This window comes from Neoarthrinium moseri, assembly GCF_022829205.1.
Source record: "Neoarthrinium moseri strain CBS 164.80 chromosome Unknown scaffold8_Wmoseri_CBS_16480, whole genome shotgun sequence".
NCBI lineage: Eukaryota > Fungi > Ascomycota > Sordariomycetes > Amphisphaeriales > Apiosporaceae > Neoarthrinium > Neoarthrinium moseri.
Window position 1 is genome coordinate 874,293 of NW_026055122.1, and position 15,343 is coordinate 889,635.

General features: G+C 54.9%; 4 protein-coding genes across 4 annotated transcripts; 2 read left to right on the forward strand and 2 right to left on the reverse strand.

Moving 5' to 3' along the window:
• Positions 1-918: 918 nt before the first annotated feature.
• Positions 919-4,376, forward strand: JN550_003546 (uncharacterized protein; the record flags this gene model as incomplete). Its single annotated transcript, XM_049314962.1, has 3 exons — positions 919-1,122; positions 1,178-1,377; positions 1,490-4,376. The coding sequence occupies 3 exons, from the start codon at positions 919-921 to the stop codon at positions 4,374-4,376; spliced, it is 3,291 nt and encodes a 1,096-aa protein (XP_049174737.1).
• Positions 4,377-4,619: 243 nt separating this feature from the next.
• Positions 4,620-6,555, reverse strand: JN550_003547 (uncharacterized protein; the record flags this gene model as incomplete). The annotated part of the gene is made up of 2 exons (XM_049314963.1): positions 4,620-6,310; positions 6,372-6,555. The coding sequence occupies 2 exons, from the start codon at positions 6,553-6,555 to the stop codon at positions 4,620-4,622; spliced, it is 1,875 nt and encodes a 624-aa protein (XP_049174738.1).
• A 377-nt stretch (positions 6,556-6,932) lies between these two features.
• JN550_003548 (uncharacterized protein) lies at positions 6,933-9,903 on the forward strand (the record flags this gene model as incomplete). Its single annotated transcript, XM_049314964.1, has 7 exons — positions 6,933-6,950; positions 7,041-7,433; positions 7,490-8,665; positions 8,719-8,835; positions 8,897-9,326; positions 9,507-9,700; positions 9,754-9,903. The coding sequence occupies 7 exons, from the start codon at positions 6,933-6,935 to the stop codon at positions 9,901-9,903; spliced, it is 2,478 nt and encodes an 825-aa protein (XP_049174739.1).
• Positions 9,904-11,549: 1,646 nt separating this feature from the next.
• On the reverse strand, positions 11,550-13,761 carry JN550_003549 (uncharacterized protein; the record flags this gene model as incomplete). Its single annotated transcript, XM_049314965.1, has 3 exons — positions 11,550-13,455; positions 13,521-13,630; positions 13,705-13,761. 3 exons carry the CDS (start codon positions 13,759-13,761, stop codon positions 11,550-11,552), a joined length of 2,073 nt encoding a protein of 690 aa, XP_049174740.1.
• Positions 13,762-15,343: the final 1,582 nt, after the last annotated feature.

A 15,343-nucleotide genomic window follows, 5' to 3' on the forward strand; every position in this document is an offset into this window, starting at 1 on the left:
CCGGGCCCGAGGTCGACTTGCGCTCTGGGGCGGCTGAGGAGCCATTTCCAGCCCAGCCACCAGAAGGAATTCAGCCTTTCGTAGAGCCACGGGCAGCAACCGGGTCAAATATGTAGGACTGGGCTGCCATGGGACCCAAGAAGCATCCAGTTCTTGGCATGATAGCCGATAAGGCAGACGAACGGCTGCACAGCCTCAGGCAGAGCGATAAGATGCCGATTCCCGAAAACCTCACGACGCCAAGCTCTGAGGCGACTTGGGGCTCGCCACGTGACTCGCAACGCCTCCCCAGCGCCGCCTGTGAGTGGCCAGCCGCAACCCGTAGGTAAGGCTCTGTACGTGAACCACATCTCGGCGACTAATGCCAATGCACCTCACCTTCGGGCCAAGAAGCACCATGGCCTGACCAAGAGGACTCGGCGCGAGTTACACCACTCTTCTATACACCACCATCACCGTGTTGGCCGTGTCCAGCGCCTTGGGCCGGGTTCTGCCAATGTTCTAGCGAGCTTCTGCCCAATCAGCTCTGGCCCTTCCACAGGCTTGCACCAAACCTTGCAGGCCGAGGGGCTTGTTTGTGGTCCAATGGCGCAGCATGATGGTATAGAGTTCTTGGACTTTCTTGGCGCCGGTATGTTAAGTGGGAGATTGTGCACCCTGGACATATTCTGTGGGCGCGATGTTGTGTTCGTCTCGTGCCTATAAAGGTAGGTACCTCGCCCGGGTCTTGTCGGTAGAAGAAGTTGTTGTAGAACCCAAATCAGTGTTTGAGCTTGATGCCGAGATACTACATCGCTCGATATACTCAAGCCCAACGACCAATCCGAATGTCTACATTGTGCAGGTAAACTTGATCACTGCCAGTGACCCGAAGAGCAGCTCCATCCGTGCCTTCGTGCCTCTAGTCGCTCTGATAAAATGGCTGGCGAATTCGATCGTCATCCCTATCTGCTGACTGTCCAAGATGTCGCCAAGAATCTCGGTACGGATCTGGATAGGGGCCTTACGGGCGCGCAAGTTGCGCAACTCCAAGAAAAGTATCCCCCCAACGAACTTGACATTGGCGGAGCTATCCCGTGGTATACCATCTTCCTGCGGCAGCTTTTCAATGCTATGATATTAGTGCGTTTCCCTTCAATCCCCTTCCAGGGCAAACTCCCGACTAACATTTCTTCAGGTGTTGTTCTTTGCCATGTCTTTGAGTTTTGGTATAAGCGATTGGGTCGAGGGCGGCGTGCTTGCAGCCGTCATCATTCTCAACGTATCGATAGGTTTCTTTCAGGAGTACGGTGCAGAGAAGAAGATGGATGCCCTTAGAGCTCTGTCCTCTCCGAGTGCCAATGTCCTCCGAGATGGCAAAACCCAGGTTATCTCCAAGTAAGTCCTGTCCTAGCCTGCGGCCTTTGCGTCGCTTTCTGATCTTCTACGAATGGCGACGCAGCGTTCTTGTTTTGTGCTGAAAGACCTTCAAGTTAACATGAAATCCCAGCTCTGAAGTCGTCCCAGGAGATGTTATCCTCCTCAAGATGGGAGACACCATTCCTGCAGATATGCGGCTATTTGAGGTTATGAACCTAACTTCTGACGAGCAATCATTGACCGGCGAGTCTGTTCCGGTCGAGAAAGTCGAGTCTCACTTGGACGATGAGGAACTCGGTATTGGTGATCGTATCAACATTGCGTACGGGACCACTGTCGTACGGAAAGGTCGTGGCCGTGGTGTTGTCATCGCTACTGGTATGCAGACCGAAGTTGGCAAGATTGCCGCTTCAACATCCAAGAAGAACAGGAAGGCCGGTCGCTCGATGAACTACAAAAAATACGGCAAACGGCAACCAGTAGTCGGGCTGGCAAAGCGTGCTTATGACTTTTTCGGCAAATTCTTGGGCCTCACCGAAGGTACTCCGTTGCAGATCAAGCTCTCGAAGCTAGCTTACATGCTCTTTGGTTGTGCTCTGCTGCTGGCTGTCATCGTGTTTGCGGTTAATCGATTTGATATACCAACCGAGGTCGTCATCTATGCCATCTCTACCGGCATTGCTATTATTCCCGAGTCTCTCGTGGCTGTATTGACCATCACTATGGTTGTAGCCACCACGGTCATGAGGAAGGCCAACGTCGTAGTCAGAGATCTATCTGCGCTTGAGGCCCTTGGTGGCGTGACCAACATTTGCTCTGACAAGACAGGTACACTCACTCAAGGCGCCATGATCGTAAAGAAGGCTTGGATTCCTGGCAAGACCATCTACACTGTCCACGACTCGAAGGACCCCAGCGACCCTACCGTTGGCCGCGTTACTTACGCTGATGCGGAAGAGGACGCAGCTGCTACCGAGCCAGAGAAGAGGGACTACGATCAAGAAAGAAGCGCCTCCGCGCTGAAGTTCGATGTCCCTGATGAGAAACTGAAGCCTAAGCAGAAGAAGCATGACGGGCCTGAAGCTGATATGACCCCCGAGCTCGAGGCGTTCCTGCTTTCTGCTGCTCTTTGCAACCTCGCTACTGTCCGCCAAGAGACCGAGGCCAACGCCGATGACCGCAAGTGGAAAACCACTGGCGAGCCGACGGAGATTGCTCTTCAAGTGTTTGCCCACCGGTTCAACAAGGGAAAGAAGACCATCGAAGGCCAAGGTTGGAAGCAAGTTGCGGAGTTTCCATTTGATAGCTCCATCAAGCGCATGTCTGTGATCTACGATGGAGCTGACAGCGAGAACAGCATGGTATTTACCAAAGGCGCTGTGGAACGGATTATTGACCTCTGTACTACTGTTGGAATTGGCGGACAAGCTGAGGAAATGACGGACTCATACAAGGAGCACATTCTGAAGCAGATGGACGACTTCGCCTCCCAAGGCCAACGAGTTCTTGCCATTGCCTCACGACCGTGGGACGGCAAGTACCAGGAGAAGTCATCCAAGGAGGGCGATGATGCGGATAATGCTCTTCGCCAGCGAGTCGAATCTGGACTCACTCTTCTCGGGCTTGCCGGTATCTACGACCCACCCCGTCGTGAAACAACACCTGCAATCGCCGAATGTTCCACAGCCGGTATCAAGGTCCACATGCTCACCGGCGACCATCCCGCAACCGCCACGGCTATTGCAAAGGAAGTCGGCATCATCCCGCACGACCTCAGCACCCTGCCAGCAGACCTCGCTGAGTCCCTGATCAAGAAGGCGTCCGATTTCGACAAGATGTCGGATGCCGAGATCGATGCCCTGCCCGAGCTGCCCCTAGTTCTTGCCCGCTGTGCCCCGGATACCAAGACGCGCATGATTGAGGCGCTCCGACGCCGAAACGCCTTCATGGCTATGACAGGGGATGGTGTCAATGACGCGCCGTCACTATCAAGGGCAGATGTCGGTATCGCCATGGGCTCCGGCTCGGACGTGGCAAAGTCGGCCGCCAAGATTGTGCTCACGGACGACAAGTTCAACTCGATCGTGGCCGCCATCCGTGAGGGCCGGCGCATGTTCGACAACATCCAGAAGTTCATCCTGCACCTGCTGACGTCCAACGTCGGCGAGGTTATCCTGCTAATCTGCGGCCTCGCTTTCCGCGACCAATCCGGCTACTCCGTGTTCCCCATCTCCCCCCTGCAGATCCTGTGGATCAACATGCTGACGTCGTCGTTCCCGGCGTTCGGACTCGGCCGCGAGCAGGCCTCACGCGCCGTCATGCGGAAGCCGCCGCACGACAAGCGCCGCGGCGTCTTCACCAACCAGATCCTCGTCGACATGCTGGTGTACGGCCTGCTGATGGGCGTGCTGACGCTGATGACGTTCGTCATCGTCGTGTACGGCGCCAACGGCGGCGCGCTCGGCGCCGACTGCAACAAGGCGTGGTCCGAGAGCTGCCGGCCCGTGTTTCGGGCGCGCGCGACCGTCTTCGCCGAGCTGACCTGGCTGATCCTGATCAGCGCGTGGGAGTTCAAGGACCTGCGGCGGTCCATGTTCGCGCTAAACCCGGACTCGACGGCGCGTTTCCCCTTCTTCCGCGACATCTACGAGAACCGGTTTCTGTTCTGGGCTGTGGTGATCGGCGGCCTCTCTGTCTTCCCCGTCGTGTACATCCCGACGCTCAACACGGCCGTCTTCAAGCACGTGGACATCTCGTGGGAGTGGGCCATCGTCGTCGCGGCCCTGGTCCTCTTCGTCGCCGGCGTCGAGCTGTGGAAGATGGCCAAGCGCACCTTCCGCCTGCTCGAGGACCGCGCCGTCGTCAAGGGCGCCTTCAGCCAAGGCAGCGTCGAGGAGGGCCGCCGCTTCGCGCACACCATGAGCTTCAGCAGTCTAAAGAGCTGGCGCAGTTTCGGTCGCAAGAACACAGGCGACTCGGGTATGCACTCTAGGTCTATGTCGAGGAGCAAGGAGTGAAGGTTAGATATTGCGAAGTGTGACATTAACGAGCTGAACGTGTGCTAGTTTTCATGGGGAAAAGGTAGATGTTTGCAAGGATACATCAAGTTCCTTCGATAGTAATTAATTGAATGAGACCGTGCTATGATCTTATATTCTATGACATTTGTGCAGCTCACAGTCGTAATGTGAAGTAGCCCTTGAATCAGGTGATCAACCACCAGATGGAAATGTGCTGCACATATTGTACCGATATTCGACTCAGGCGCTGGCCGTTACAAGTTGATCGCTGTTACGGCGAAGACCGCCTCCAATTCCTGTTTCGTCCTGTTCAACTAGAACCGTAGGCAGCTCTCGAATATCCACGTGCTCTGTGGTGCCCAGATCTACGACTCTGATCGCCTCGATCCCGATAATGCCCGACTTCAACGCCATGAAGCGCAACTCCGCGACATGGCAGGAGCCGGGCGCCAACGGGCCGACTCTGACGTCGGCACTGAGGCAGACCATCTCGGCGCTATCGACAATGCTGCTCCTCTGCATGGCGTGAACGACATTATCGTCCAGGACGGCGTCGGCTATGCTCCGGTCCCGCGGCGTCCTAGGCTGCGAAGCTCCATGGGCTGCGGCCCCTCCTGGATAAGAAACCGAAGGGGGTCTGTTGATTCTGCTCTCGTTTCTCCTGCGCTTGGGGATCGCCACCAAAGCCATTTTCCGCGGCGAGGTGGGCACGTTAGGCGCGGTGCGGTTGACCACAAATACCGTCCAGACGAAGACATCACCCGGATAGATCTTCTGTGCCGGGGGCGGGGCGGCAAAGGTCACGGTGATCCCAAGATCCGGGATAGGAACATCCATCTTGTTTCCTGCAGCCTCAAGAGCTGGCAAGGCATCTGGCCGAGAGACTGAAGGGGCGACCAGAGACGTCATGCTGTTTATAGACAGTTGGCTAGGCCTATGCGAGCGCTGAATAGGCTGCATTGCCGAGCCGAAGCCTGGGTTGACTGGGAGCGTGAAATCTACCGTTGTAGTCCAAGCCATCGTCATCTTCGGTGTGCATACTTTAGGCTGTTCCAAGGCGGTCATCTCAATCTTGATGCTGAGATCTCGCGTGGGGTTTCTAGAAATGGTGTCTGCGTCTTCGGGTGTAATCCGATACAGAAAAGTGATATGGTCGTGTGCGACACAGGACATGGGCAGTGCCATGCCGGGTTGGTTTGTCAAATCTTCCACGTTGCCTTCAATAACAGACAGGTCTATGGAGGTCAATGCTATTTCACACTCGAAGAACGGCGTGAAGTCGACCTCGAGCATGGCTATGATGGCGGGACTTGGCGGCGTCGTCGTGGGTCTTGCGAAGCGGATCCGTGAATGTACTGCTGGGAATATGCGTAATGACAACTGTTTCGGCGCCGCCTTGATCGGCTGTAGGAGATCTTTGGCTTGCTGTGTCAGGGGTGCGACCCGAGATACGCGCAACGCAGACAGTCGAGGCTGTATGCCGCTGAGGACGGGATCGCTGCCGAAGGACTCTAGAAGATTCAGGCCAGATGCTACTCCACTGGGGAGGTAGCCGTCCAGCAGGTGGCTCGAAAAGGAGGCTTCTGCAGGTTTCAAGCTTGCCGTTGCGGTAAACACAACCGAAGGCGCGTGTAACCTTATACGTGGCCGGGCCATCATGACCGGGAGCTTCCAAATGACTAGCATAGACCCTTCCCCGTCGCCGGAGCCGTCTTGAGTTCCATCATTGGGAGTGATAACCAACGGGGAACCTGTGTCTTGAACGGATTCTAGGTATATGGCCTCTGAGGCGGGTGGACTGTCGCGGTCAGGGGCACTGCTGTTGACGACTTTAGCCTCAACGGACAAGACCAGCCTTCTGAGGGAAAGCCGAAGGAGATTCTCGTCGACGGCGGGGGTCTTCAGGGCGAGGTAGACATCGACGGACTCATCTAGCATCTAGGATAAGTATGGTGAGAAGGTGGGTTCTTGGATCTCGGAGACTCGTCATACCAAAGAACAGCGACTCGCGGCCTTCTACGGCCTTCAGAGCGTCGCTTCCCTTCTGCGCTCCTTGGAGAGCAGCTTCCACATCGAAATCCGTGGCAAGGGGGATGAAGTAGGTCAGAGTCGAGCTGTCTATGAAGTCGACCCCTGTGCTGGTTGGGATGCCGGGGTTCGTTTGAGAACCCGCCATTGCGATGGCGGGAGTTGGAGCGAGGCGATAGATTGGGCGCAATATGATTAGGCAGCTGTTGGCAATTACATTATGGTTCGTTGGAATGCCGCAAATCGCAGTGAATGGAGGAAGCTCTGGTGTTCTAAACGAGCTGTTGCAAAAATGCCAACCTCGAGATGTTCCTGTGAGACGTTCAGGTGGTCCAGCGCCCGAGGGGCAGCGCAGCGCCGCCAAGCAGGTCTCCAGCTATGGGATCCAATTACCTAGAACCGCTAACGACCCCCAAAATTCTCGGGGGTTGCGCCTCAGCCATACAGGCAAACCCCCTGGCCCTGCACCAATCTACTCCCTGCAATGTGGCACAAGCTCCCCCCCAGGCCGTCACTCGACCCACAATGGAGCGCCAGCCGATCGTTCGTGGTAGTAGTGGCTCCTCAGCCTTCCGCTTTGTAACAATTTTCCATGCAACACCATAGTCGCTTGCCACGCGTTTCTCAACATAGCAACGCCGCCTCGACAGAACCCCAGTGCTGCCGACGTTCGTCAGGAACCAGCTCGTGATTCTGGGTGCCGTGTCGCATGAGGCTAGAGACCGCTCAGAACCCCCAGTGGAATCGACGCGACTTCTCTGCATACAACCGTTCGCTCGTCGCATCGCTCCCGTCAACCGCCGTGGGGAGCTTTCTCTCGCTCGGAGCCCATTCTCCCACGACTGCAGCAAAGCTGAACGTTTCGACGTCGATCCGCCCGGCAGGATGAACGGAGCCAATGGCCACTATGGCCAGCCAGCTCCGTGGCAGGAGCACAAGACTGCCGATGGTCGTTCTTACTACTACAATCCCATTACCAAGGTCACGCAATGGACCAAGCCCGAGGAGATGATGTCTTCGGCTGAGGTATGTGACCAACCCCTGCCCGCAACTGTTGCATGTCGCTGACCTTCGCTTCGCAGCGAGCCCTCGCCAACCAGCCCTGGAAGGAATACACCGCCGAGGGTGGGCGCAAGTACTGGTACAACACCGAGACGAAGCAGAGCTCTTGGGAGATGCCCGAAGCCTACAAACGAGCCCTCGGTCAAGACAGTGGCCCACCGACTCCCGCTGCCGCTGTGCCCAGCGGAGGGTATTCGACCCCCTCGTACGACCAACCGCGCGAACGCGAGGTCTTCCCCGAGTCTCGTCAACTGACCTGCGGCAACGACCCTCGCGTGCAGGCCTTTGTGCCCGCAAGCAGCGAGCCTGAATATGCAAATGCCGAAGAGGCCGAGGCCGCTTTCATGAAGCTGTTGCGTCGTAGCGGCGTACAGCCGGACTGGACTTGGGAACAGGCCATGCGTGCTACCATCAGGGACCCGCAGTACCGCGCCATCAAAGACCCCAAAGATCGAAAGGTTGCCTTTGAGCACTATTGCGAGGACATGATCATTCAGGACAAGGAGCGCGCGAAGGAGCGACTCGCCAAGCTGCGCGCCGACTTTGCCACCATGCTGAAGAGTCACCCTGAAATCAAGCACTACACTCGCTGGAAGACGGCGCGTCCCATCATCGAGGGCGAGACCATCTTCCGTTCCACCAACAACGATGAAGAGCGCCATCAGTTGTTTGAAGACTACATCCTGGAGTTGAAGAAGGCCCACGTCGAAAGCCAGGCCAGCCTCCGCAAGAGTGCCATGGACGGCCTCATCGACTTGCTGCCGAAGCTCAGCTTGGAGCCTTACACCCGATGGTCTGAAGCCCAGAGTACCATTAAGTCTACTGCACCCTTCCAGCAGGAGGCAAAGTACAAGACTCTTAGCGACTTCGATATCCTAACCGCATTCCAAAACCACGTCAAATTGTTGGAGCGCAACTTTAACGAGGCCCGCCAGAACCAGAAGAACAAGAGGCGCCGCGTTGAGCGAAAGCATCGTGATGAGTTTGTGGCTTTGCTTCAGGAGCTTCGCAAGGACGGGCAAATCAAGGCAGGCACCAAGTGGAAGGAGATTCACCCTTTGATCGAGAATGACGAGCGCTACAAGCAGGCTTGCGGCCAGTCGGGCTCGACTCCCATTGATCTCTTTTGGGACATTGTGGAAGAGGAGGAGCGTGCCCTTCGTGGCACCAGGAACGATGTTCTTGATGTTATGGATGTGAGTCTTCTGGTACAGTGGTTTTTCTCCTTCACGGCTAACCTTATCACAAGGATAATCGTTTTGAGTTCACCCCCAAAACAACCTTTGATGAGTTTCTGGCTGCCGTCAAGAATGATCGGCGGACTGCTAACATTGATCGTGACATTCTCACGCTAATTTTTGAACGGGTAAGAAACGCTGTGCCCCTAATCATGGTTTTTTTTTTTTTTTTTACTAATAACCGCAAAGCTCCGAGAAAAGAAGGCAAAACGATCCGATGACGATAAGCAATCTGAACGTCAGCAGCGACGCGCTTTTGACGACTTGCGTTCTTACATCAAGCATATGGATCCCCCCGTCCTGCCAGATGATACATGGGAAAAGGTACGGCCTCGAATTGTGCGAGCCCCTGAATTCCAAGCAGTTACCTCGGAGGACTCCCGGCGTGGCGCCTTCGAGAAGGTGCTCCGTCGTGTACAAGATCGGGCGGAGGAAGATAGGGACCGTCCTAAGCGTCGGGAGCGATCTCCCGATCGTGGTACGTACAGAGAGAAAGACAGAGGAGACAGATCTCACCGCAGCGACCGCACACGTCCGTCACGCCATAGTCGCAGTCCCGAACCAGATGCGTACGAAGCCGACCGTCGCAAGGCGATTGCAGAACGGGAGAAGAACTATCGTAAGTCAAGCATGGCTGAGAGCTTACTGTCTGACCGCCGCACTTCGGATTCTTACCACGACCGGGATGTGCGGGATCGGGGTGATCGGGATCGGGAACGTGACCGTGAACGCGAACGTGACCGTGATCGTGATAGAGAGCGCGAGCGCGAGCGCGACAGGGACCGCGATAGGGACAGAGATTATCGATCCCGACGCGACGATTATGCTCGCGAGCGACGTGATCGCGAGGAGGAACGCGAGCGATTATACCGTCGCCGTGTTGAGCGCGGACCTGTTGACGAACTGCCTTATGGCGACGAGCGACCCTCGTCTGCGCGCCGCCGTAGAGAGGATGACGATGACTACGACCGTCGAGACTCGAGAGACTCCAAGGTATGTACACTGTTCTTCTTGCTTGCGTAATCTGTCATTAACCTGTTGAATAGCGACTCAAACGAGAACGCACTCCTCGTGAGCGTTCACCACCACGTGAGGCTCGTCACAAAACACGAACGCCACCACCCACTGTCCCTCCTCCTAAGGAAGATCCTGGCGTACACTCCGGTAGTGAGGAGGGCGAGATCGAGGAAGACTAGAAACTTTCTCCGATTCATTCTCTTCCTAAGAAACCCGTTCTCGATTTGTGTATGTCAGACCGGATTGATTCATATGTGCCAGATCGGGATGGACCAGCACGACCTCGGAGAGAACACCGCCCGAGCCCGACAAATTACAAACTCGAGTCCGGATCCTCTACCGGGAGCACTCCGAGAAAGCTCAGACGATACTCTTGACGTACGTTCCTGATTTCCGACCGTTCTCTCTGTTGGACGTGATGACTTTGGTTCAAGCTACAGAGTACGGGTGGGAAAGCCCTTGTTTCATCGCCACCCAAGCCATGCCATTCTGACAAAGGACTCGCTTCGTTAACGTCGGTCATGCATCTCAGCGCATCCTCAGCTTCTAATCCATCTCACCTTTCAGGGTGGCAAGATCCACAACACAGCATGGGAACCAGCAACACTGGCATCGGTGTGTATCACTCCCCTCTCCCACGTACTTAGAAGTACATGCCTAGCTTTGCAGATAATAATTGAATCCCTTGCCTTCACTATAAGCTGTGTTCCCACGCATCCTGTTTACGTATTCCCCCTCACGCTACAGATACTATTTGTCGCCTGTAGCGGACCTAGAAGGATCCAGGTTTTTGTTCTTCTTGGGCGTGTCCCAATGCCGTTATCCCTTTCGGAATGTACCCCCGCAACATAGCCCAACGGGTGGCACCTTGCTATCGCCAACCTGTTCATATCTAGGGCCGTCTTCTGATGCAGCAGCCCCACGATTTTTCGAGCCCGTTGTACAGCTTGATGCCCATGTCGTTATGCCAACCCAGGTCGTAACCCTTTTGAAAGGCCCCTGGAAGTCGCCGAGTAGAAATGGCTTGTGTCTTACCTTCTTGCAAGTTCTGGGGCGGAGGCCAGCCACCGCCAAGCGGGCAGGTATCGTGGACCGTACGTTTGGGGAGCATTCCGAATATCCAAGTCATGAGGGGTTGGCGTGTGGTCCAATGTGACGATGACTTCGACCAATGCCTCTGCTTTTACAACTCCCCAGCTTTGGACGTGATAACGCAGCTTCCTGCCATATGAGGGCCTGCTCGCTGGCTCTGTACTTCGTATTTGTGTAGATTTACAACAAGGGGCATCGCCAGCCAGCGAACCACCAACACTCCCACGTGACTCGGGTGGCGTGGCAGCCGGCTTGGACGAGGCGTGTGTGTGCACATATCGCTTGCAGATGATCTGCTAGGGAGAAACCAGAGAAGAGTGCGGACTGGGTCGCAGAAGTATGACTGTTGGCTAGAAGCACAGAAACCAAGAGGTGCGGATACACTTTTTACTCGACGATTCTGAGCCTGGCGACTACTGCAGCGAGTTGGACGCTTACGAAGTTGAGGGATCACCAGGTGTCTGTTCCATAACTGCCAATGCAAAGCTCCAGAAACACGGGGTCGGTATATGGTGGCATGACAATTTGATTTCAACTAGTCCGAATAAATGACTCTATCGCGGCTCTCTGTTATATCTAGTATAGCACACTATACAGTAGGGCGGCAGTCACCCGCTTGACCCACTTCACCCTTGGCTTGCGAGGATGTCTACAGGACATGGACATGTCTGCAGTTCGTTGCCCTCTGTTGCAAGATTCGGGTTGTAGCAGGGGATAGACTGCCGCCGCCGTGTTAGTCATCGGGCTCGTCGGCCTCGCCACCACCATCCTCATCTAGTTCCGAAGACCCATGTACACCAGCGGCGCGGCGCTTCCCAATGTTTTGAACGCCCAGAACGCCGGTGCCTGAGGATGAAGGGGCATGCTCGTGACTATCGTAACTTTCATGATGACCACCATTTTGATTGTGGCCATTATCCCGTGGGAAGCCCTTTTCAAGAGCTGTCCTCTTCCAGGAAGAACTGTCGGGGTGTGAGCAGGGGTGAGTACGAATCATTAGGAGTAGTAGACTTACGTAGTTTCCATGCAGCTTCTGCTCCTGGTCAAGCTGGCTGTTAAGCTTGTTGATACGAGGGCGGTAGTTGGATGGATCACGTCGGAAGGTGACGTCAAGGTTCTTCAAGAAGGCGTTGCAACCAGTGAGGAGGGACTCGGGCTTGTTGGCGCGAGCGTTGATACCAGGCTGTCCGTCGAATACAATGACACGATCAGCAAGATATGTGGCCATGATGAAATCGTGCTCGACGATGAAAGCAGTCTTCTTGGCGTGCATGATGAAACGCTTGATGACACGAGCTGCAATGATACGCTGCTCAGAGTCCAGGTAGGCAGAGGGCTCGTCGATCAGGTAAATATCGGCGGGCAGACCGAGAGCAAGAACGATGGCAACACGCTGCAATTCACCGCCAGACAGGTTCTTGACTTCCTGATCAATGAAGTCGTCAAGCTTGAGAGGCTTGACAACATCAGTCTGGAACTGAGGTGAGAGGAAGGCAGGCCGGATCTTCTTGAAGAAAAGCTGACGAACGGTTCCCTCGAACTTGGGAGTAATGGTCTGAGGCTTCATGCTGATCTTCATCTCAGGCACCTTCTTGGTGCCATCGGGCTTGAGGGCACCAGCCAGCAGCTTACAGAAAGTAGTCTTTCCGGTTCCGTTCTCTCCCATCATGACAATAATCTCTGAGTCGGTGAAATCACCGGTGTCAATGGACAGCTTGAAGTTGCCGAGAGTCTTCTCCATCTTGGGGTAGTTGAACGCTCGGTCCTTGTTTGCCATGTAGTCCTCAGCACCCTCAGCGATGCGGAAAGTCAAGGATTCCTCACGGAAACGCAAGTTCTCGGTGGGAATGTGACCGTCGAGGAAGATGTTGATGCCTTCCCTGACAGAGTGCGGCAGGGTAACAACACCATATACGGCGGGCTTACCGTAGAGGACGCAGACATAATCGGAAAGGTAGTCAAGAACTGACAAATCGTGCTCGACAACGATGATGTAGTTGTTCGACTTGATCAGCGAACGGATGATTCGGGCGGCAGAGAGACGTTGCTTGACATCCAGGTAGGACGACGGCTCGTCGAACATGTAAACGTCGGCATCCTGGACACAGACAGTGCCGATGGCGAAACGCTGGAGCTCTCCACCAGACAGCTGGCCAACGTCACGCTCGAGAAGATGCTTCAGCTCAAGAACATCGAGCACCTGATCCAAGTTGTCGAGCGAGGCACGGCCCTCAAGCAGACCCTTGACCGACTTCTCGGGCCCACGGATAGCCCTGGGGATCTGGTCGACGTACTGGGGCTTGACAACAGCCTTGAGGTCGTCCTCCAGAATCTTGGTGAAGTAGTTCTGCAGCTCGGAACCTCTGAAGTACTTGATGACGTCTTCCCAGTCGGGAGGGTTGTCGTGGCGGCCGAGGTTGGGCTTGAGCTTGCCGCTGAGAATCTTGAGGGCGGTACTCTTTCCGATACCGTTGGTTCCAACCAGACCGAGCACGTTGCCGGGTCGGGGCATGGGCAGGCGGTGGAGCTTGAAGCTGTTGGCCGAGTATCGGTGGGTCACCTGGGACTCGAGGTTGGTCGGCAGGTTGATGATGGTGATGGCGCCGAAGGGGCATTTCTTGGGGCAAATACCGCAACCACTGGGAGGGGGTGACTGGTCAGCCTGGGAAGGGCGAGTTGAATTTTGGCGGTGGGCTATACTCACATGCAGAGGGACTCGGAGATGAAGGCCAGCTTGGAGTCTGGGGCGACCTCAATGCACAGCTTGCCGCTGCGGACGACGGGACACGAGCGCTTGCATTCTTGCTTGCATTTCTGGGCCTGGTGTCAGTGCCGATTTTCACGCGCACAGGAGGGAGGGTTTTTTCTGGGGTCAGACGACGACGTACGCGGGGTTTGCACTTGTCAGAGTTGACAATAGCGATACGGGTGAGCTTGTCCGCCATGGTCGCAGGTATTTTTCTGGCTCAAGCAGAGCGCAGAGGGGGAGAGGCAAAGAAGTTGGTTGGGGGTTGAGAGTTGAATGCTGCGGAGGGACAGAAAGCGACGATCTGGTCTTGATCGTGGGATCCTCTGCCTTCTCTCGAACACGGTCGGGTAGCAGAGGATTTGTGGCGGGGCATTGGCGGGGTCAGGTCTTTTTTTCTAGGGTATTATTTAGCTCACCTGTGATTGGGCCCCCAACCACGGATACCTCTCCCATCACTGTGCGATAGCCTGGCTGTACAGCTTTACAATAGTTGTCGCCAATGCTTTGCTTAGTGCTGCTGTATTGGGCCTCCTGGCCATGGTTGCTGAAACGGACAACAGACACAGGTCTGCTTTATGATATCATGGCCGAGAGAGGGCTGTGAATAGGCCGCTGAAGTTGGCTAAGTAAGTACTCACAAAGACACGAATGTCACTGCTTCGGTCCTTCACGAAACCAGGGTGCATGCAAGTCATGAGCTGAGTATTATGGTTGTCATTCTTTCCTATCCTCAGCTAGCAACCTGCCACCAAGGCCATATACCAGGTTCGGATTTGAATTGTAGTCGTGCAGCTTCTGTCAAACAGTGACGGTGGTAAGTGATAAAGTGGTTTTTTTTGTACCCATTGCTTTTGCATCGCTTTCACACAGCTTCAAGGCTTGGTATGCAGCTAAGGAGAGCTTGCTGGCAGCAAAAGTGATTATATTCTCGTCTGGTGCTTGGATCTACGGACGAAGCCTATCCCGACACCCTGGGGATCCGGAGATAATGTTCATCAAGGCTTATCTTGAAGCACCAGTCACTGTGAAGGATAGGATGAGCTTGAATAGGATAGCCCATACTTAGTAAAGGTATACTGCCAGACTGCTCCAACCACGCCTCCCTGGCATCGTCTTGGATCAGAGACACGTTTAGAGCAGAAGAAGCGCGTTTCTTGTCGCACGGTGCACTTCGCCATAGACAATGTGGCCTGTTGGTTCTACTGCCTCAACATTGGAACAAAGAGCAAGCAGCTGACTTGGGAGACAGTTGGTACTACGAGATCTACTTGGCACGTAATGTTGGCGCGGGGCACGGAACTGGATGCAACCTGAATAGTTGCAGAAACACCGAGGATCGAGCAGAGAAGGGTGTGTCCCGGTCTGTCCGGAAAATTGACTGTAGACGTGAGGGGCGCGTGGTAAACACATCAGCAGCCATTAGAGGAGAAAAGTATGTTTAGTTCCAAGGTCAGTCATCGTCAGTTTGCAAGTCGACAAGAATGCACTGGTCTGTGGTCTGGAGAACAATGCCCTGGGTGCAGGTTGTCACATGAGCAAGTAGTTGAATATAACGGGACAATCAAGAGAGCAGAGGTCAATCCAATGTGGTTGTATAAATTGACCGCTTTGCTTTCGGGGGGCATCACTTCGCTTTACCTGACCTTGACCTGCGTGTACTTTGACTTCATCCGACATCAGTTCCAGGCAGTCTGCAACATTTTTGAGTTGTTTGTCGGACTGGTTGAGCAGAGTCTACTCCAGAAAAGAGCCGCAGACAAAACCTTGGAGCGCACTGG